This window comes from Pundamilia nyererei, unplaced genomic scaffold (genome assembly GCF_000239375.1).
Source record: "Pundamilia nyererei isolate P.nyererei 1_Seehausen unplaced genomic scaffold, PunNye1.0 scaffold00034, whole genome shotgun sequence".
Classification (NCBI taxonomy): domain Eukaryota; kingdom Metazoa; phylum Chordata; class Actinopteri; order Cichliformes; family Cichlidae; genus Pundamilia; species Pundamilia nyererei.
The window spans coordinates 4,205,779-4,229,523 of NW_005187435.1; the positions used below are offsets into that span (position 1 = coordinate 4,205,779).

The 23,745-nt window shown below is 38.0% G+C and overlaps 2 protein-coding genes across 2 annotated transcripts in view; one reads left to right on the plus strand and one right to left on the minus strand.

Moving 5' to 3' along the window:
* Positions 1-5,071, plus strand: part of apcdd1l (adenomatosis polyposis coli down-regulated 1-like) — a 16,425-nt gene extending 11,354 nt beyond the window's left edge. The window contains exon 4 of the mRNA XM_005729826.2: positions 3,675-5,071. Coding sequence (XP_005729883.1) covers positions 3,675-4,439 — 765 coding nt within the window. The 3' untranslated portion in view covers positions 4,440-5,071. The remainder of the gene's footprint in view (positions 1-3,674) is intronic.
* A 10,831-nt stretch (positions 5,072-15,902) lies between these two features.
* The window catches only part of vapb (VAMP (vesicle-associated membrane protein)-associated protein B and C), a 23,694-nt gene continuing 15,851 nt past the window's right edge, over positions 15,903-23,745 (minus strand). The window contains exons 4-6 of the mRNA XM_005729827.2: positions 21,289-21,369; positions 20,070-20,246; positions 15,903-18,514 (exon numbers count right to left, since the gene is read on the minus strand). Coding sequence (XP_005729884.1) covers positions 18,359-18,514; positions 20,070-20,246; positions 21,289-21,369 — 414 coding nt within the window. The 3' untranslated portion in view covers positions 15,903-18,358. The remainder of the gene's footprint in view (positions 18,515-20,069; positions 20,247-21,288; positions 21,370-23,745) is intronic.

Here is a 23,745-nt window from a genome sequence, read left to right on the forward strand (position 1 = left end):
TGCTGTCTTCTGCCCCCAAACACATAAAAAATACTCTTTGTAACTTAAAAGGCAAAATTATTTTTAGCCTTAAACATAATTAATAGTGTCCGTAGTTTCACTAAATCTCCTAATTTTAATAATTTCGATTTTATAAATAATTTATTTGTATGTTCTCTATATTTAACATTATGAATCATTTGTATCACTTTCTTCTGTAATAAGTTTAGAGGTTTTATAGTATTCTCATATGTATTCCCCCAAACTTCGACACAAGAACTAAAGTACGAGAAAAACAATGAAAAATATAAAATGCGCATTGTTTTGTAGTCTAATAAATCTCTTACATTTCCCAAAATAAATGTTTTTAACCATCTTCTTTCTAATATATTCAATATGTGATTTCCACGTCAAATTTTCATGTACCATTACACCCAAAAAGCGAAAATCAGTAACTCTTTCAATCAATTCTCCATTAATGGACATAATGACTTCTTCCTCCTTTACACGATTGCCAAATATCATGAATTTCGTTTTTTGCCAGATTCAAAGATAATTTATTTACATCAAACCATTTTTTAAATCTTAACATCTCAGAAATCATAATTTCAACCAAATCTTTCAAATTCTCTCCAGAGCAATAAAAATTTGTGTCATCTGCAAATAGAATAAAATTTAACCTTTTTGATACGTCACAGATATCATTAATATATAAATTAAAAAGTTTAGGTCCCAAAATAGAACCTTGAGGAACGCCACATACAATCTTTGATCTTTCAGAGGTATTGCCGAGATAATGTACATATTGCGACCTATTTTCTAAATAACTAGTTAACCAATTCAATGCCACTCCTCTCACACCATAATTATACAATTAAGAAATCAAAAAAGAATGTTGTAATGTGTCAAAAGCTTTTTTTTAAATTAACGAATACCCCAACTGTGTATTTATTATTATGGGTTGCAGATGAAATATCGTCAATGAAAGTCAACAATGCTAATGCCATTGATCTATTTTTAAGAAATCCAAATTGATTTTCATTTATTAGTTGATTTTTTTCAATAAAACTATCAAGTCTTTGCGCAAAAAGTTTTTCAAGCACTTTTGAAAACTGTGTTAAAACTATGCTTATCTCTTGATTTATATAAGGGTATCACTTTTGCCACTTTCATTCGATCAGGAAATACTCCTGATTGTAACAAGAGATTAAAAATATCTCTTATACTATACTATACTTTAATACTTATACAGTCTAAAGTCTTTTTAATTATAACCATGTCTATACCATCACAGTCAGTAGATTTTTTATTTTTTTTTATTTTTTTGAAAATATTTTTATTGAAAAAAGAAAACAACAGTACTTGCAGTTACCGAAATACAATCAACCTTTCTTCATTTTCCTAAGTAAATAAACTTATCTAAACAACGCATTCTAAAACACAACCATCAAACATGAGAGAGGAATATAACAGTAACAGAAGTACATTTAAACAGGCAATATCTCTAGACTAGCAAAATAAGAGATAAAGGGTTGCCACTTGTGAGAAAATTTGGCAACGTATATTTAGTTTTTTCAAGTTTTAAAAAAACATGACATCTTTAAGCCACCGGGAAATAGTAGGATACTTAACAGACTTCCAATGCAACAATATTAGACGTCTCGCTAATAGGGATGTGAAGGCTATAATATCCTTTTGTGTGGAATCAAGTGTAAGTGAGCGAACAGGAATCCCAAATACAGCAATCAGAGGACAAGGAGGAAGAGTTACCCCAAGAACAGTTGACATAATAGCAAAATACCCTGTCCAGAAACCTTGTAGCTCAGGACACAGAAAAAACATGTGGCTAAGGTGACAAGGAGAACCATGGCATTTATCACATTTATTTTCCACTTCTGGATACAATTCAGAAAGTCTAGACTTAGAGAAATGCACCCTGTGTATGACCTTAAATTGAATAAGTCCAAGACGAGCACAGGAGGTGGAAGATCGTACCCTTGCTATAGCCTGTTCCCAAGACTCTTCATGTATACGAATTCCCAGTTCTCCTTCCCATGTACACTTAAGCTTAACATTAGAGTGGTTACTAAAAGACAGAATAGCATCATAGAGTTTCAAAATGGTTCCTCTGTGATGAGGAACAAATGATAACGTAGTTTCCCACTGCTGTTCTGGAGGTAAAAAAGATTTTTAATTTTTAAAGTTTTCTACAATTGCTATTTTCTTTTATGGTAATATCAGCTAAGAATATAGAATTAACCACTCTACTTTCTCCTTTCCAGACTTCCTCATATTCTGGGTCGTCATTTTTTCTAATTAAATTTGTTAAAGTAGGTCCAACATTTACAAAAAAAGAATCGAATTTGTTCAGTCATCGACAACTTGATTATTCTTAATGAAATAAATAGGCCGATCTGAGGGTGTGTTCTTGTTACCCAATACTTCTTTAAAAATATTCCAAATGCACTTAATATTATTCTTGTTTTCCTGAAAAAGTTTCAAATAATAGTCTTTCTTGGCTTTCCTCAATATTAATACCAACTTATTTTTATAAGCAAGACCCTTAGTTATCCAAGGTTTCAAATTCTTATTCTTTTTCTTATACTTAAATGATACCAATAGACAATATTTATCATACAAGGCCAAGTAAGTGTTTAAAAATGCTCCATATGCAACGTTGACCTCATTAACATAAACTTCCTTCCAGTCCACTTCCATGAGATCTTGTCTAAACTTGTTAATTGCCTCGTTGTTTCTTAACCTTCTATGACTCACGAAACCAACTTCTTCCTTTCTTTTCATATTTAAATCAAAAGTAAAAAAGACTGGTAAATGATCACTTATATCATTTATGATGAGGCCACTCATAATATTACTCTCCAAGCTATTAATGAAAATATGATCAATTAGTGTTTCTGATTTATCCGTTATTCTACTCGGCTTTATAATTAAAGGATAAAATCCTTTTCCAAATAATAATTCAAAGAAAATCTGACGCAGCCTGTTAATTAAGATAGGTCAACACATTACAGGCTGACAAACTGTTGTTGTTGTTGTTTTCAAACATCTAGGCAGTTTGGGTTTAGACCATATTATACATTTATAAAAAAATAGTTTCTTCCAGGCCAAAAAACATTTTTTTAGTCTGGAAAATCTGCTCAATTTAGTCTTGAAGCAAAGCTCTCTAGGGGAAAAGATTAGTCAGTGAGACCATTAGTCAATCAACAGAAAATTTATCAGTCATTTACTGAGAAAAAATGTAAAACAGATTGTTTTCATGCCTGCAAAGCATTGCGGCTCTCAGTGTTGGATGGGGTGTTCGAACCACAAAGGAAGCCACGATATTTGGCAGGTAGCTGAAATGAAAATGTTCCACCGACAACACAGAGGTTGGCTAATGCCTATAACAGCACCTACATTTTCGTTGTTGCTGTTTAATTGTTTTTCAGAGCTTTTCAGCTTTATTCAGTAGCACGATGAATATTAGGAAAGCAGGAAGGGAGACACATTTGCATTTTAAACCAGCACCCTTTCACCATTTGTCACTCAAACTTGCCCCATCCTTCATGAAGCATAACTTCAAGCCTAATTAAAGAGGATTAAATATCAAAGCCAGTAATTCTAAAACGAGAAACGGACAGCATCTATTAAAAAAAATGCTTGGGGTCAACATCTAACATTCTTTTTTCTTGCAGCATCACATCCACCCCTGCCCTGTATGTGCTCTGGTGTACCGCTCCTCAGACCAGCGCCCCCCTGTGTTGCCCCGCAGCCCTGCAACCTATCTGTCTCTTGGAGGCCGATGGGTTAGCCAGCGCTGTGAAACCCGTCCCAATGTCCTCTTTCTTACCCGAGACTTCACCTTTAATCCCCACCAGCACGCCTGGGAGGGCATCTACCGGCACTATTCTGACTCTGCCTGCTCTCAGCCCACTTTCACCCTGAGAGCCTCGGGCCACTATGCTCAGGGAAACCCCTCCCCCAAAATCTCAGGAGCCTCTGAGTTTGTCTTCAAGGTAACCCAGGTCAGAGCCACAGCTATGGGGGAGCCCACAGCCAAATTGCTAAACAGTACAAAGCCAGGGAAGTGTGGTCGTGCTAGAGGATGGGAGGTCGGAGTAGAGCAGGACTTGACCCCCACAGACGGATGCACCGTGTTGGGTATCAAGCTGCCCCATAAAGAGTACGAGCTCTTCAAGATAGAGCTGGATCACAGGAAACACCCACTGCTGTTTATCGGCGAGAGGCCAACTGACGGGTCCAGTCCTGACCGACCGCTGAGGCGACCCACTTCCTTTCAGGCTCCCATGGTACTTTGCAGTGGGGGAAGCACACAGGCCGCCCGCTCAGGTTTTAACAGCAAGCAAGTACAGTTAGCAGCCAGTGGGACAGAGAGGCTTCCACAGCTGGTCCTGCTGGTGTTTGGATCTGTGCTTTGCGGCTGGCTCTGTGTTTACTAGACATTGTTCGCAAATCAAACCTGTTAAACAGCTGAAGCCAGTGATGGACATTTTTTCCTGGCAGCTGTTTTTCATTTTCCTTCCACATGATGACATGTTCATGACCACATGTGAAATAGGCAAGAAAGACATTTAGAAGATATATGCTGTCTGTAGGTTAACCTAAATGACTCACTTCATCTCCTTTTTCTAACAAATCTGTATAAAAGCCACCAATATATACAAATGCCATCGTTTCAGTATGTAAAACTTCATATATTCTTTTGAAACATGATACCTTTGTATGATAATCAAAATGATGCTCTCAAGTCGCAAACTGATTTCAAATGTGGGTCTTCATTAATATGCAAGCCAGGGCTATTTCAGTTACTTTTCACCAAGATGCAGTACAACTAATGCACTTTGTAAATAATATTTTATCAGCATATTGGTAAGAACAGTTACCATCACTGGTCAAGTTTTAGTGTATTAGTCTTTTTTCTATCAACAGCCAGTCTAAACAAATTAATGAAATTAATATTTATTTTATCCATTCATACTGTGCTTTTTTATAAAAATCTTTTTTTTGTCTAATATTTTAGTTAGTTTTGTCATTTAATATTTCCATGTCTATTAAAAGTTGCTTATCATAATATTTTTGTGAGATTCCTTTTCATCGTTCATATCATCAAGACAAAAGTTATGTGGGGTGCTCTATAAATTCAGTTTATTTTAACTAAACTTGATTTATATTACATTTCTACATTACAGAAATAGTCATCTAAAGGTACTTGATATTGCAAGGTAAAGACCTCATAATATTAGAGAAAGAAATCCAAGAATCCCCAAAGATCAAGGACAATGGAGCAGTGTGGAAAAAACTCATGGAACGTGTCCAGAGAGAGGTGTTTTTGTATATAAGATATCAGACAGCTTCCCAACACTGACAGTGACCACAGATAACTGAGATTTGTGCTCCTTCTTTGTTCGCCCACTGTGCTGCACCTAACTGGATAAAATTTTAACTTAAATTTAGGTAGTATTACAAGAAATGTGTTTCTGACGACATTTGAGGCAGAAAAATGAGGCATGCATTCGTTGAATCTGTCTTCGTTTTAGATCAACAACAGCTATTTTTGGCTGGACAGTGTTTATTTGCATAGAGCAGCCTAGACCTCAGTGTTTTAAGACTTTGTTTGACAGAAAGAGCAGACTAAAGGGAAATGGCATGCAGCAAATGGCTGGTGGGTAGACTCAAATCAGACCGCCTGAGAAAGGACATGAGCCTTCAGTACATGGGCCACATGATTTACTGGGTAGGCAGATATCAACCTGTGAATGTGGAGCAGGCGACTCAACTTGGCACTTACAGAAAGCACTGAATGACTTGTTACATAGAGAATGGACACCTACCAATGCAACCAGGCTCAGGGACCATCTGCCACACCTAAGTAGACTTGCTGCCGAACCTCTGAGATCAGGAATAAGTGTAGCTTTTACTTCAAGCAAACAGTACAGTCAGTTTAGAGTCCTGTACTGGAGAAAGTCTGTTGCAGATTTCATGCTTGTCCATTCGACATTTGTTGAGATAGGTATGCAAGTCTAAAATACAAACCTTATGGTAGTGCTATGTAATGTTAAAATCAGTGTAAGTAGGTTTCTATCCTCAGGGGACAAATCTGAAGACTCGCAATCTGTCCAAAAGTTGTTAAAATATGTTAGCATGGACCAAAGTATACGATGGATGAACTGGCGCATGTAAAAAATAAAAGTTTACTTGCAGCATTCCCAAGCTGTTGTTTTATCTCAAGAAGCAAACAGAAAATTCAGGCAAGGATTAACTGAATTTGTTCTCTGGTGTTCATACTGTGGTCTGATTCAAAGCCCACAAAGTGGGTGAGCGTTTGATAGTCATATGGCTCACACATTACTCCGCAAACATTCCAGTGCAGGTCAAACTGCTGCAAACACAGAAGGATATCAGATTGGATGCACAGCCTTCAGCCAAGAAAACAGATTTTTCAGCCGCTTTGACATTAAATGAGCCAAGAGGAGCAACAGCAGGAGACAGCAGAGGAATATTTTTTATATATAGCTCCAGATATTCAGTGTTGTGACTGAAGTCAGTGAAGCGCTGGAGATGTCGTCCATTTGTAAAACCCTGACAACTGTGTCTAATGACTTCAAGCACCTCAGCTCAGCATAGTGCAGAATATCATCCAAACTCATCACCAGTGTCTGGACCTTTATCTACTGAACACTTGAATACTCTGCACATGTACACAGGTCTATCAACATCTGCATAACAGTGATAGTGGCGAGGAAGAATTAGGCATATCTGGGACTTACGTTGTGCAAGATTCCTCGCTAATAAGGTTATTAGAAAATAAAGCAGCCTGTACCACCCCTAAATTGCCAGATCGGGTGAAAACAACATATCAAGGGGATGAACTTGTTAGCAAAGGGTTACCCATCAACACACTGGCACAGAGGAACATTGTGCTTTTGGCCACCTAATCTAATGTTAACTATTCTTTGAGTTTTTGGAAGTAAGATTTTCTAACTGCTAGTTTATCTACTTTGTTCAACAGAAAGCCAAGCATTGTGACCATCTTTTATTTGGTGCATTTGTAAAGCTTTTTTAGAGGGTCAATATCTTCACTGAACTTTCCCACATACAAGTAAGTATAAAACAGACCAACATACTAGGCAATATCAAAGAGGAAGGCTAAGTCATGCACTCCATAAAGCACTAAAAACACAAAACAAAGATAAGCACAAATAAACACAAGCGTAAACCAATAAATGAAGCTGAAAATAAAGCAAGGGCTGCGTAGAGATAAATAAAGGCTACTTCACAAGAGTCAGCCATTAGAGCCAGTATAGAAGTCTTGCACAGCATCAGCATTGCTAACCCTTAAGCGCTTTAAATATAACATAACAGCCAATCAGCTACGCATGAATGCATCATGTGGTTTTGGTGATCCACTACACCCTTTTACACAATATCTGTCAGTCTGTATAATAAGAAATGAGCACCAAACATTATAGAAAGTATTACTCAGCTTCAGCTCGTTCTTCAGCACAGGCTTTCTGCTGTGATCCAGCTTTAAAACTGGGAACTGTTGTTAAGTACATTAAAGGGGTATTTATGAAAAAAATGAAGCCAACGTGGTTATCTCCTGGAATTTATGAAAGAAAGAAAGAAAGAAAGAAAGAAAGAAAGAAAGAAAGAAAGAAAGAAAGAAAGAAAGAAAGAAAGAAAGAAGACGGTCTTTTTTTCCAGAGACTGCATACTGTTCTTATTAACTCCTGCAAGGACGATGATGGCAGCTGCTAGTCCCATGAGGTCATCCTTCAGGCTTGAATGGAGAATATAGGTCTGTAACCTCCCAGAGCCATCACAAAAAAAGACCCAAAAACTGACTGAAAGAAAAAACTGGAAGTAAATGAGTGGCATTTATCTGCACAATAACATGCAGAATCTTTCATTAAAACAATTTTGAACCTAGACAAATCAAACTTTTAGTGAATCTAGGAGTAACCACACACATCAATGTCGGTTTTTGCTTGCTTTTGATGGCTGGCCTGGGGTCTGTTTGTGGTTTTTGTTAGTGCACCATGCAGTGAAGGCAGAAAGACATGCAAGGCCAGCCTGTTAGTAATCAGGCCCAGCAGATTATTAAATGCAATGATTGAGGAAAAGATAAGAAACAGAGCCAGCTCAGTTAGTTAGAAGAAGACTAAGAACCCTCTTAGTCACTACCTAGAATTATCAGTGTTTATAAATTTTACCTCAGCAGATATTTTTGGATTTTTAGAATTAGTTTATAAAGAATGTTTTCTTCTAGAGTATTGCATAGGGAAAATGTCTGTATGCCTATCACAGAGGAAACAAAGAGACTGGCTGTTTAGGTAGAGAAAAACACTGAAAACACTCAGAAAAACAGCCATCTTTTAATTAATTAAGTAATTTATATTCCTGGAGTATAGTGCAAAAGAATGATACCTATTCTACCGAGTCAACTTGGTTATCAAAGTGCATCGACAGTGCACAGTGATATTTAACAAGAGTCTAATTTGGAACCACAAAACAAAATGTAAATAAAAATAAACCGGGGCTACCAGCAACCATGTCTTTTGCATGGAACAGCTAAATTAAAAGGTTTGAGCACTATGTGACATGGCAAGCTGTTTATATCTACAGGTGGATTAAAATATGAAGGTGATGCATTGGCAAAACAACTACACTGAGCCAAACAAGTAAATTCTTAGTAATATTTATCCTAAAGTTATGGTTTTGCCTGCACCTGTTCAGCACCTGTCAGTTTTATTAAACCAGACATGCTGGGAGCAGACATCCCATCTCCATCATTAAGGCCTTGCTAATGTGCTACAATTGCAGATTTAAGTGGAATCAGAGTCAAGCAAGGTTAAGCTTCCTTCCTGAAACAACAGCCATCTGTAGGTAGAGGATGAAAGTCATTTAAAGGATGTTGCAGACAGGCATTGAGAGGTGGTTATGACATAAAATACTCTCCGAAATGTAAGGAGAGAGTCTGCTTTCCTTTTGGTTTTATCTGAGCACTGGGCAAGCAGGACTTGCCTTTCTTGCCCAGATACTGTAGACATCTGCTGCATTCAGATAATATGGACTACTACATGAAGTAAAGCTAAAGAGGCTTATTTTATTAGGCTATAAATATGTAGCATTTCTTCTGCAAAGTCAGACATTAAGGTGTACGGGGGTTGGGCTGGATATTTCAAAGCAAGAGTCAGTGGGGACTGGTTTGTTTTTAGAACCAATCTCACATGCTATTTTAGGACCTGGAGTTTTTGGCACTTCTATAGCAGCTTTATTTCTCGACTCCTTTAGGTTGCCTCTTTTCTATTGACAGAAAAACTCACTACAGAATAGGATACTTCATTTGTTTAATTTGCAAAACTTGGGCAAGGCTATCTTTATTTTGTTTATCAAATCTAAATTTACTGTAACAGATCTAGCAAATAGTCTCCTAAATAATGCACATTTATTAATTGTCAAAATCCAAAAGGAAAAAAACATGTGAAAAGTTAAATGTACACATATTTACTTTCAGAACAGTTGAGTAAGTAGTTTAGCTTAGCTTAGCAAAACGAATAAAAATAGGGAACAGCATTATACAGATTATTTGCTTGTAAATGAAAAGAAACTAAGTTAGGCAACCTGTTTCTTTTATTTGGCTCTCACAAGAAACTGAATACACATAGACTATTTATCAAACTGTCAAACTATTCAGTTCATACCAAAAAAAATTGTATTGCTTAATTTTCTAAAAGGCAACCAAGTGAAAGAAACACACGTATTAAGGGACACAGTGGTCATGCATAAGAAAACTGGCCAAAATTCCTTCACTTGACATTTTCCAGACTAGAAAAGATGTCCAAAAATCTGTCAGTCACCAACAAAATGTAACAATGAGCCTCTTAATTAGGGCCCAGTGTAACAGTCAAGAAAAAGTAGCCAATTTACCACCTGTGCAGTTCAGCTGCGTTCCCATGGACTTCTGCAACATAGCACATGCAATGTTTTAGCTTTTATTTAAGAAATAAATTTCTTTACTTTGCTGTTAGACTTTTTTCTGACGAGCTGACCTTGGAATACGATTTTAAGAATGTTCCTATAGACTGTAAAAAAAAAAAAGAAATTAAAAAAAAAGAAGAAACAAAACAAAACAAACCCTAAGGAGTTTCCTTTCAGCTAAACCAAGTTTCCAGACCACAAACAGTTTGGTGGTTTAGTCTGACAAATGTTCTGGTAAAAGAAAGACACAGTGCTGCTTTTGGACAGAGATTCATTAGAAATACAGGAGAGGTATGTTTTTTTTCTCCCATCTCCTGCTTTCCCATAAAAATGAACACACACACACACACACAGATATACACACGTAATTGAGATGACATCACTGCAGTAGTATGGACGACTTCCAACCTCGCTCACTCATTCAAATTTCAGGGTCTGTTAAGAAAATCCCATTATTTCTATAAGAATATGAGCTGCAGCTGTTTCATAAAAGATATCATCAGCCATAAGTTGGCTGGCTCAGTTGAAACAAATGGGTTTCTATTGAGAAACGTGTCCTACTGCACAACAAGGCTTTGTGTCTCTGCCCACAGTGCTGTAACATGGGGCAGCGACTGCACTTTTCCTGCTTGATCTCATGCCAAACAAAGAGCGGGCTCCTTTTTTGTCATGACCTCATGCTCATATACTTAACCAACCTCTGAACAGATCCAGCACCTCATTCCAGCACGTAATTTTCTTTTTTTTACTTTCATAAAATGAATTCTTCATCTATCACTAAAACAGTGGTGGAAGACTTTTCGGCTTTTAACTTATACAAAGTCTCCTGTTCAAAATCCCATTTAAGTAACAGTGTATGTATAATATGTGTTATATTATATATGCATAAGCAGAAAAATAAGCTATGAGTAAAAGTGTACACTAGTAAGTTGTGTGAGGAGTGTTGTAGTTTGAAAAATGTCCTGTACTTCAAGAGGAATACTGGAGTTTTCCCAGAAAAATGTACTTTAAGGCTCAAAAATATTGATTCTTCAGGAATACTGGCACCAGAGAGTGTTGTATATGCTATCTTAATGATCTCTTAATGAGTATGAAAAATGTATTGTTGGGACTATTTAACTGCCCTTCATACTTTTAGGCAGTTTAATATATAATTTTACCAGCTTAAAAGCCATCTTTAAGTAACCAATAATAGACCTACAGCTATCACATGCAAAGTAGTTTAAACTTAAATATTAAGTAAAACACAATATCTCAAGTGTGTTTCAGTGCAACTCTTTAATGTACTAGTTCAGTGTGTGCAAGCTGCATTGTACTCCATCAAGGTGGAGCTAGTTTTCACAGCTTCACTCACAATTATTTACATATAGATAGCTCAGTCCATAGGTTCCCTAAGAGTCCCTTTAGAGTAAAGTAAATGAGGTGGTTATGCAAATTCAGTATAAATTCTAGTTTTGTAGTTAGAAATGGAACAATTAAAAGTGACAGCTGTCCCAAAATTGGAGGTGGGAGGGAGGGATGGATGGATGGATGAAAAAAAGACATTGCCTTCTGTGTGCAATAGTTGTTTACAAAACTTTGTGTCATATATTTTCAATAAAACCTTCAAAGGAGTTCAGTGGGGAAATCATTTATTTGTAGAACTTCTAATAATCAGTGATGTCATTTTTTAAAGTGACTTTAGCTGTAAAAAGCGCGATATGTTTCTGTGAAATAATGTGGAACTGAAAGTATGAAGACACACAAGGAAATTGGAAAATAGGAAATACACAACTCTTCGCCACTCCAGGTCACAACAGATCCCAGGGGAAAAAAGCAGAAAGAAAACCTATAATTCATTCTCCTTTGCCACATAAAATCATTACAGATGAACAGTAACTCACAGCATCCAGTTTGAGATACATTTCTAGCATATTTGCTGCCTCTGGGACTCATTTTGACAGAAGCGTTCCCCTCTGGACTGTCTGTCAGTCCTGGTGGCTTGTTAAATCGGGTCATGTTTCTGTTCTAAGGTTAAGATCACACAAATGATTGAAAGGGTGTGTGTTGGATGGATCTGCCACAGGCCAGTTCTTCCAGACTGCATCACTCACTGCCAGTTGTCCTGGATCCAACCTTTCTGCCAATTATTTTTCAAACCATTCAGGCCCCCCGAGGTCTTACAGAGACCTCTTGTAAATAGAAAATTTGCATGAAATTTGGCTTACTTATGTGCCAAGCAGCTATGCCATGAGGAGTATTTTATTTCACTCACAAAACTTTGAGAAGGAAAATAAATTAAGGACATATTTAAACAAGCCAAAAATGTTTCAATGAAGTAAAAGATGGACCGTTTTTATTGTGCACTTTAATGGATGCGTAATGAAATTATGGGTCATAGTTAAGACCATAAAAAGAGGTGTCAAGGTGATGTATAATTAAACATTTTAGGTATTTTTCAAACTTCAAAGTGCAGGCAGACACTGAGTTTTCTGTATAGCGATCTATGAAGAACAGACCTAGTGAAACAACGGTGTGTGTATGTGGGGATGGGGGGCGGGATGCAAGGCAGGCTGGTTATAGATCAATCAGAGCCGGGTTGCGTTTTTTAATGTTTAAAATGGATAATAAGAACGGACAGATCCAGACAGTTTCATATAAAGTCAAAGAAGAGGGACTAATGCGTTACTTTCTTACATGTATCAAGTGTTTCTTAACAGCCCTTCTGTGAACACTGTTCAGGTTGCTGGATTGTTGATTTGAATGGTGAGATATACAGATGTGTGCATGATTTAGGTTTGATCCGTGTTAATGTAACTTTACCCGAATTCCTTATTAATAAGACTCTGTATGCATGAGTTGTTTTAGAAGCATATTACAGACTGTGATGGATTACCTCTGCTCAGGGTCACAGACCTTTAAAAGGTTTTTAAATATAGAGTTTTTATCTCTTCGTCTATTTCGAATCCTAGACCTCAGAATGGACTTCCTTTTATATGAGTCGTGAACAAATATTTCTGTGCAATTATAGAAAAAGGGATACAGAGTTTTAATGAGGTCAGAAAAAAGCAAATACACATTTATAGGAAGGCTACTCATGCAGCACAGAGGAAAAGGGCTAAAGCTAATCAGGCTGAACGCTAGTTGGAAGCAGGATTTGAAATAAATTTTGCACTCTTGATGCAATAATTTGACATTTTGGGAAATCCACCTACTCAGTAATATATGCCAAGATTGACACCACTCTGCATTAAATGATGATGGAGTGATGGCGGCTACGTCATCAGGCGACACATTAACTGATAGTATTTTTTTTAAATAGACTGGAAAGTGAGTCTGAAAGCTTTGAAACCTTTGTACCAAAAGGTAACAGAATCCATCTATTTCTTTCAAAAATTACAAAATAACAGATTACATCTGGTTTAATTCAGAGAAACCAGAATGTCAATGACATCATAGCTCATCTGGGTCACTATCCATCACAGTTCACGGGTTATTATGATGTGTGAAGTACAAATAGAAAGTGATAGGTTTGTTGTTGCTGGCTGGCCGTATTGCACAGAGTGGACAGACTAATGCCACTCAAATTGAAAATACTAAACGTGACCTTGACCTTGAGTAGAATGTTTGTGAAAACCCATTAGGTGATCACTGTATGCATGTTTCATTAAATTCTGACCATTACTCATTATTATCATGACCACTGGAGGAGGACCAGTTGTGAATGTGAACAGACAGAATAACAGATGCCTCACCATGAGTATGAGCTCCTCCTGGATGTTCATGGGTTTAAAACATCATGTTCAGATGAAAAGCTGTGGTTCTGAAAGTGTTACACATCCATTTCTTGGCCAAATGAATTACTTGAATATTTGTTGGGTAACTGGTATCTTACAGTTGTTGCCTCAGACCTTTTCTTCAGGTAAGTAGCAGACCTTGTAATTTTAATCCTTTCAGCATTTTTAAAACATCCCTTCACGATTTACCTTGGGAATAGATTATTTCCCAACTTAAATGAAAAATTGTGAATTAATATTGGTTGGTTTCCACTATTGAGCCTGAAGCTGCGCATTGCTGTGGCCAAACCAAACAGCCCAGGAGCTACTGGGCTCAGGTGAACACATGGGGTTTCCTGACACAAACCCAGCTCCGCTGCATCCATCCACGACGTGCAGACAGAAAAACTGTCAAGTTGTTACCGATACAATAACACGGGATGAATCACCCCGGATTTTATTTTACTCCACAACACAGCAGCAGCAACAGAAATCCGAGGGGTAATTAGTTTCCCTGCAGCTATATATGTTAACACTCTTATCCCACTGCAAATTGTGGTGCTGCCAAATCAAGCAAAGCAGAAGTAACTAAAAAGCCAGCGGAGCCTCGGCTGTCAGTGGCAGCAGGTCTGGTTTTGTTGAGAGCAGCAGTCATACAGCACATGTACAGCCATCTTTTATTGATGAGCTGTCCTCACATCAGTCCAGTTATTACAACAAATGAATAAACTCTTCTGAATTTACTTTCATATACAATGCGACCCATTTAAGACAAGTGTCTAGCTATGAGTTAAAGCATTACTGAATATAAGCTATAAGTCCCTCTAATGCATCTGCATTAGTCCACTTAAGTCACAGTGATAAAGATCGGTTTCTCTGTAATATAAATATCCTGCAATGTTTGAAAAACCCAGGAAGCTAATGTTAAAAGTGTTTCCTGAATCCTCAAAGATTCTGGGTTAAAAACCTGCCTGCTGCACAGTGATCGATTTTCAGCCTGTTTTCCAATCCCAAGAAAGATGATATCGAAGGCTAGCTGGACAGGACAAGGTCAGACTCTGGACATGCATACTGTGCAGCTAGTGTTGGGGAAAAAGCCAGGCTCTTAACATTACTATAGTTCTATTATGTGCAGGTCTCTCTGGGGTTAAAGGAAGATCGGGACTCTTGAGGATAAGAGAGTCAGTAAGTACCAAAACCTTTCTCAGTAAATCTCACTGGGAAGTGCTTGTCATAATTCTACCATTTAAAATCCTTTTTCATTCTTCATCACCTTGTTTTCCCCTCAAATAGTATTAATCGGTGCTGGTTAAGATAACATGGAATAACAGAGCCTTTTATAATCTTATAAATACTTTAATAATTAAGGGGAAATTAGATTACAAGTCCTAGACAGGCTCATTCTTATCCTTCCCTAAGGCTACTTCAGCTTGTAAGTAATCTCTGCCTATAGTGCTGATGGATCCCCAGCTCCTCCAGTTCGCATGGCGAAGTGTCCTCGATACTGAACCTGATATTTTGCTCCCGATTCAAGGTGCTTAGTTATAGAACAGGGGTGAGCAATCAATTTTTCCAAGGGGCCACGAGAAACTGGGACTGTTATGGAGGGCTATAACAATAAGTAAGCTGAGCTCAGTTCTGCTCAATATTAATTTTACCCCTTTATAAGCAGTTTTTCACATGGCCCTTTGGGGAAATTTATAGCCCACCGCTGGATTAAATTGCTGTCTGTGAGAGACCGGGTGAATCGGTCTTGTAGTAAAAAGTGCATTGAGTGCTTATTTAGAGCAAACTGCTCTACGACCATCAGTCTATTTACCATTTAAGTTGCACTGTGGGTAATGTTTAACAACCAGGTTGTGACGAGATTTGAGTGTCAGAGAATTACAAAAGAAGAAGAAAAAAAGTCTCTATCAAAATGTTTTTTTTAAGCATTGTCTGTTAGTAATCGAGTCTTCCCAGTTTTGTAAGGAGCAGTAGATTAATTTGTCATCTCCAGACCAAATATCTTTATTTCGAACATATTTTCCCACCCTAAAATGTTACCACAATCCCATCCCTGATTTTAAAGACACTTTAAAAGAAAATTTTTTTTTTAAATGCCACATGTGTATAATGATGGTCACACTGTAGCCTTTCATACGTAACAGGAAATAACGCCACACAGTGATTTAGGGGCTTTATTCATTTAATTTATTAAGATGCTACATAGTCCAACCAGGTTGGGTTATTTTTATACACCAGAGAGACTACTTGACTAGGAATATCAATCTTTTTCTCAGATAGACTTATTTATTTATATACATACAAAACAGTTTCTTAACTGCTTACATTGATCACGGTGATGGTCAGGCTCCAGGACAGATCAGTGTCATGTGTTTTACGACCAGGCCTGGATTGATTAGTGTTCACACATAATCATTTTTGTTTGTATAATCCGCCTTGAAGTAGCAAATTGATGGAGTTTACTGCACCGGGGCAGTGGTAAAGTTACATTTTCAGTCACATAAATGGATTATTCTGATGTTTTAGGGTATTTTTCTTGTGTAAAAAGGTTCTGATACTCCAGTCAGGATTCACTAAACAAGAACAATTTTCTGCAAGCACTGTATGACCCAGGTCTGATAACCCAAGATGAGACTAGTTTTAGGTTCGCTTTGCCCTCCCTTTAAGCAGCAAGTCATCCTCAACCCACCGACTTCATAGAGATACAGTCGAAACATACACGTGTTTGTTTAAACGCTTACCCGCCAGCTAAATTAACCGTAGATATCTTTCAGCAAAGGGGAGCGGACTCCTGCGTCTGTTCAACAGTTTACTGAAAGTGGGATACAAAATATGACCAGCTGTTTTTTTTAATGCAGAGCAGAATAACAAACGCTCTCCCGTGTTAATATGCAAATTTGGAGCTGAAACAATGAGAATGCTTTATGTTTCTTTTTTATTATTATTATTATTTCTGAAGGTTGTGGAAACAGTACATTGTCATCATGTGGTCCCCTCAAGGCTATAGCTGACTGTATACTTTCCCACCTTTCGCTTCATGGAAAAGCAACAAACAAAGAAAACATTGTGTGAGGCAGGAAGTTCAAAGGAGAAACACTCGTAACCTTTAGTGCATTAAAATGAACACAACTTCAAATGCAGTGAGGATTTAACATTTTAAGTGACAGAAAAATGCTCAACAAACACCCCAAAAAAAACTGAACAGAGGCCTGCAGAGCGTGAGTAAGCAAAGAAACTCATCAACCGGGGAAGCGGGTTTAGGCAGCTTAAAACACTCGGCTGATCTCTGACATACATTTGCCCCAAATAAACAAATGTATGGTTAAAGGACAATATGAGAGAATGAAAAGAGCTGGAAAGGACAAAGCTTAATGTGTTTGGACATTGCAAGAGGACCTTGACGTGGTTTTCTGTTGTCAGTGACATAAAACCACTCCTCCTTCATGCACCGTCTTTTAGTTTTGTGGTTTCTCATTATGTGCACGCATGCTTTGTGTTTGTGTATGTGCGTCTTTACATAATACACCTCCAACTTGGCCTGAGAATAACTTGCACCCCAACAGGTCACAAGGCAAGACTTTCATCTGGATTTACACAACTGATCTAATCCTCATTTCAGGTAGCTGCAATATTCTTAAATGCATCAAACCTAACGACAAAACAAAATTACTCAAAATAAAATCATAAAAATGCAACAAAACACAAAAGAAAAAAATCAGAAATGTAGTTGTGCAAACCTACAGCCAAATGACATTATATTATCACCATTATAAAAAGCAGCTAATTTAGATTCAAAAGTCCAGATGCAACACTCTGCGTGAACGCATGCAATCAAACACATCCCCCTCTGACAGTCGGAGGATGCAGTGAGCAGTGAGTGACAAGTGAGGGAAATACGGTAGAGTGAAAAGAAAAAAAGGTCATGAGGAAAGAAAACACCTACGGCATAGTGTTTCATACACTGCTCAAAGTTGTCATACAATCAAAGACGAGCTGATTTTACAAAGCCTCTGATTGGAGGAGATAGCCCTGTGTGTGTGTGTGTAAAACCCCCAACTGTGTGGATCATCTCTCTGGTAAATCCCTTCCTTAAAGGGGGTTTCGCTGGAAGGAACACCTGGATATACTGTACAGTGGGGTGATTTTGTATTCATATACATTGGCTCTGGCCTCCATCGCTTAGAAAAAGAAACATCAATACACTAGAATGACATTTGCACGACTGCAAACTGACTCAATCGCACCAACACTACTTCGCCAGTGCTAGAAAATCCACTGGTCTGAATCACAAGTGTTAATTCATGTTTCCATCATTCTCCCACCCACAGAACCAGTCAACTCTATTATGTGAAACTTTGGGAAAAGAGCCAGAATGACTATGTGATGATTACGTAGAGGCAAGACCTGTAACAGTAGGTTTGTTCATAACATGACAAGTTGTTTTTTTCTTCATTTTTTTCCTCATACATTACCTTTTGAATTATTTTACATAAATGAGACTGAATCAAAACTAGTACCACCCCCTACCCAGCACATATGGCGTTTTATAATCCAAAATTCCAAATCCAGTGTTTGTTTTCATCCCCATGCTGCGGCCGACCGAACTGCACTGTGCTCTACAAGACCAACTTCCCCACAATGATGCCCATCACAAAGAAGAGCACAATGAGGGCCACCGTACGGGCGCTCATCCCTTCCTCTTTCTTCATCGCGACTGAGGGGTGCTGAGGTGACATGATGTTACTCTTCCTCATCCGCAGACCATCATCCTCCTGAATTGGGGACACGGGAAAGGGAAAAAAGGGGAGTGAAAGGAATAAATATGAAATGATGAAAGGATGTGTGTGAGAAGGGAATGACAGGGAAGCAGTGATGAGTGAGTGAAATAAAGAAAAAGGAATGTGGAAACGAGAAATAAGAAAGGACAACAATGGGTTAAGAAATGGTTGGTTTGTCAATCAGTTAATAAGATAAGAGTATTTATTTATTAGCTCAGAGAAATCGGATCTGCTTAAATGCTCATCTGACCCAAACCCCCAAAGGAACGTACAAGGCGCCAGGGTTTAACACACTTCATTTCCCAGCAGCGGGTGGGGGGGCTCTCTGTTAGTTTAATATCAGCCGCAGGAGCAGCCAACAGTCGTTCTGCCTCTGGCAAGAACTTAAAGGGGAGGAGGCGGTGGTGTTTGAAGGGAGGACAACTCACTCTTGGACGTCTGTAGCGTAGGCGTGTGTGCGTGTGTGTGTGTGTGATTTTGAACCGAACTTTTACAAAAACTAATTTGAAACCAATGATGCTAGTGACTGATGGCATACTCATTGATTTGCAAAATTGCGAGCTTACAAGCTTTAAACCTTGAGGTCTGCTACCGATTAAAGATATCAGCAGCTGTACTCCATGCAAACCTTAATTGTGAGTTACTGGCCTGGGTGGAGGACACTGCTTTGTGTGACTAAACACTTCTACTTAATTAGCTTATCTTGATTGTAAACATCAATCAGCTATCAATCAGTACAAAAAATAATCAACACAGAGGTGATTCATGATGTTCAGTGATGTCATCTGCTAATTTTGATGACTGAGAAGGTTTTCTTTGTTTAATCAGCAGAATATCACTTTCTGCTTTTGAGTCAAGCCTCAAAGCAAAATATTTTCATTGGCCCGATTAAGCTCTAATACCAAACCTACAAATAATTATAATCTGTAAGTTGACAATGCCCAAGAGTCTTTATGTGAAGCTGGACCTGTTTGTCCCTCTTTGTTTTACAAGACTAAAACTATTTGTAGTTACACGTTTACATATGTTAACTCTGTGGGAAATTATTCAGTCCATAAATCTAGGGGGCACGTGGCACATGTGGAGCAGGGGGATTAAACCAACCCTGTGATTAGTGGATGTCCCACTTGAGCCACGGCTAAAATTATATTTTTGTGAGCCGTGCAAAAGTCTTGAGCCACTCTCCATTATTCACCAATCATATTTTGCTAGGAAAATTGGAAATACTGAAACTTGTGCAGTGTGATTAGGATCAAAATGGTGAGGTACAAGGACTGGAAAAGGCAGCCAATGTCCAAACAAAAACTTTGAAATACCAAAAAGCCTGGAGAACTCGCTCAAGACCACTATAATAAATATTGTTTGGCTCTTTGACAGCAAAATATAAAGACATGTAACATTTTGTACTGTAACACTAACACGCTGGAAAGTGTTGAGCTTGAAATGACAAACTGGAATTACTACCAACTGATTCCCTTCAGTAAAGCCTTTGCAGCCCCTAATATCTGTATAAAGACCTGTGTCTACAGTCTTGAGTCATTTTACTCACTTTGATCTGTTTGTTTTCTTCCCGTAGCCTCTGAGCCTCCATCTGCAGCCTCTTGCACTCCTCCATGATCTTCTTTACTTCCCCATCATCAAGGGTGGAGCTCATTGACTTCACAGGCAGCGAGGACTCTGACTTCAGCGAGCTGGACGACATCATCTTGTTGGACTCCATATCATGCTGTAAGTGGGTTACAGAGAGAAAAGTTGTAATGCAGTAAGTTGACTGTTGATGCTAAAATATCTCCATGGTGATTCTGTATGATGTCTTTGCTGGCACACAGGTACAACTTTGTGTTTACATTTTGGGACTTGCTCTATATACACACACACACGCACACACACACACACGCATGCACACACACGCACGCACACACACGCATGCACACAAAACCTCCTCTCCAGTCTGAGAGTTCACACAGGGGTGCCTTTTGTAAATGGATCAAGCTGGTTTCTATCAGCATTATCTCTCCATAACGGACTCTGCGGTGTACAGAGCCAACTGGGAGACATGTGTATGTATTTCTCAGCTCATAATGAATTGAAAACAACTACCACAGGTCCCTTTTCTCTCAGCTCATATTATGACGAAATAATGTCTCTGCAGCTGAGCGGAATATGAGGTCTGAGAGGAATCACAACAACAATAAACCACATGTGAGAGTCTCTGAAGGGCTGTTGATGGCTATGAGTGCAGCTGAGGCAGGAAGAGAGATGTAGAGGAAAGTGGGACAAGATGGAGAAGATGATGAGGAGGGAAATGCTACAAAAATGTTCAAACATAAGCGGCTCGATAAAAAGAACAAACCCGGGGTGGTAAAAGAGAGCAAAAAGAAGAGAAGAGATGAAGACTGATAGATACAGGATAAAGAAGGCAGATACAGCAGAGCAATAGCAAGATGGGGAACTGGAAAACAACAAGAAACACCACCTAATATATAATGCCGCTTTCCATTGCGACACATTAACAACCCCCCCCCCCAAAAAAAAAAAAAAAAAAAAAAAAAAGAGGCTGCACAGTAGGAAAAAAGCTGGCTAGTGACTTCAGATAGTGATTGACATACTCACAACTGAAATTAAACACTGGACTCTTTCTTGGGCTAATTACAGTCACTTAGAGAATAATAAAAAACATGATAAAAACATAACTGTTTCTGATATCACATCTGCAGGAGACAAACGCACATGCATGGTAAGAAAAGGGGATAGGTCTGTGTGCATACCGTTTTTTCGTTCTCCGTCGGCATCTCAAAAACACACCTCAGCTTGGAGTCCATCAGCTCCTCTGGTTTAGCCTCCTTCCACTAGAAAGGTAGAAAGAAAAAGATATGGACAACATGCATTGATGTCCCTCACTAATAAACAAGTATATATATATATATATTTTTTTAAAAATAGTGTGAATAAAAACAGAAAAAGAGCAACAGAGTAAAATAAAGTCAGCTAGCTGCTAGATGAAAAGAAAACAAGATGTATAGGTTTTGTGTGCGTGTGTGTTTTAATAGGTGAGATTGCATACAGTATTTCCACTCTTTTTGGAAAAAAATGTAATTAAATTCTGCATCTCCATAAAGACATTTTTATCGTAGCTAAACAGCCAAATAAATAATTCTTGATTCTTTATTAATAATTTGTTTAAATCTCTCTTTGGTTCAAGACAGAGTTGCAAAAAAAAAAGAAAGAAATACACAAATAAGTGGACATTAACACAAAATGTCCTTGTGAATTAATTTGGGTTTTCAAAGATAAGGGTCATAAACTGCATGTGTCCTTGGAATATAGCACTGTATTTATTAATTGGCTCTTCAATCTTTAAGAGCACTCAGATGAAGTCATTTCTCTTTAGTCATTTTATGTATTCTGTCGGCACAGCTTTCTTTCCATGTTTTATTAAAACCAGGAATTTAGCCTGAATAATTATGCAATTACTATTCAGAGTAAATTGAATAATAATTTAATTTAGACAGAAGAGAGTGCTGTCATGTGTGTTACAGTAACACACTTTGAGCTTTGCCAATGTGCCCTTGCTAAACTAGGTTTTGGTAGAATTTGAGAAACTTGATGGTCCATTTTAAGCAATAACCACATATGCATGTTTTGTTTTCCAAGTCTTCGCATTGTTTGAGTTATCTTTTAGAATATGTTAGTGCTTTAAAGATTCTCAGACGGGTAAAACTTCAAAATATTTCCAAGCAAGCATATAATCCCAGGTTCCCCAAGTTTAAATATCATACCAAATGGAGTTACACTTCTCTTGGGATTAGATAAAGTGTGTGGAATTTCCAGGTATGGCAAAGCATCTCTGAGTACTGCTCTATCCAATACTGACTCAGCCTGGTTTTAAATATCAAGTATGCTTAGGGTCATCTTACATATTTTCACCAACAACTGGACCATTATGAGAGTAGTCTGTCCATTGTTCACTGACTCGACATATTGTTTCAAACAAACAACTGATAGAAGCATGTCACCAACAGGACTTGTGCTCTTCTTACAACCCCCACCTTAAAAATCTGCTTTCACATCTAACTTGTGTTACAGCCACAACCTTGCACAAAAACCCACAAAACCCCACCAAAGTTCAAGCTCTGATCTAATACAGCATGTCTATTGTAACCGTCCCTCTTGTTGATTCTATGCATTTTCATGTGTGTCACTACATTAAAACAAATTCGCAAGATGCCTGTTGTCATATTAATGAGATAGCTACACAAGTATGTAGGTGTTTAAATGTGGGCCAGTCATCACAAAGATGTCTCTCAGACCACACATGATGTTATGACTAAACTGTGCTAAATGTGTTTTGTTGCTGCGTGCCAGCGCTGCAGCACAGGCTTGCATTAAGTGTGGGAAAGGCATAGATTAACAGCCTCTTCCTTCACAGTAAAATTTAATGTATGCACAGTTATGTGAAAAAAGTACACCTTCTAAGGTTTTAGGACATAATAAAAAACTAAAATGTTACTAGGTTTTAGAATTATTTGAATACAAACTCAACACAGGCACAAGCGTCACATTACACTGTGTCACTATTTAACACAAATCAAGCTAAAATGTAGAACCAGTGTGTCAAAAACTAATTACACCCCATGATGTTGATCCACATTTGGCAGCAATAACCTTCAGCATTCATTGACACCATCAGTCACTCAGATAGTTGTAGAGGAATGTTGGTCCATTTTTTATTCCAACATTGCTTCAGTTCATTGGGGTTTGCAGGCATTTAAGGTTCTGCCACAACATTTCACTCAGTCTGAGATCTGGACTTTGACTGAAAAAGAAAAGAATCAAGGTTTTGCAATGATCCAGCCATTATTTCATGGATTTACTGCTGTGCTTGGGATCATTGTCCAAGCTGTTGGACGCACATTTGACTCTGGAATACTTTGGTATACAGAGAGGTTCATAGTTAACTCAATGACTGCAAAGTACACAGGTCCTGTGGTTACAATACAACTCCAAATTATAACCCTTGCCCCACTATGGCTGAAGGTTGATATGACGTGTTTGTGCTGATATGCTTTGGTTATCACCAAATGACGTTTTGTGCAGGTTGTTCCTCCCTAGCATTGTGCTGACCAGCAAACTGCCAAAACTCCTGCTTTTATAGATGTGGTCACACTCGATAACAGTCAGTTAATCAAGTGCATTTGACTAGCAAACAGCTGGCTGCTACTTAC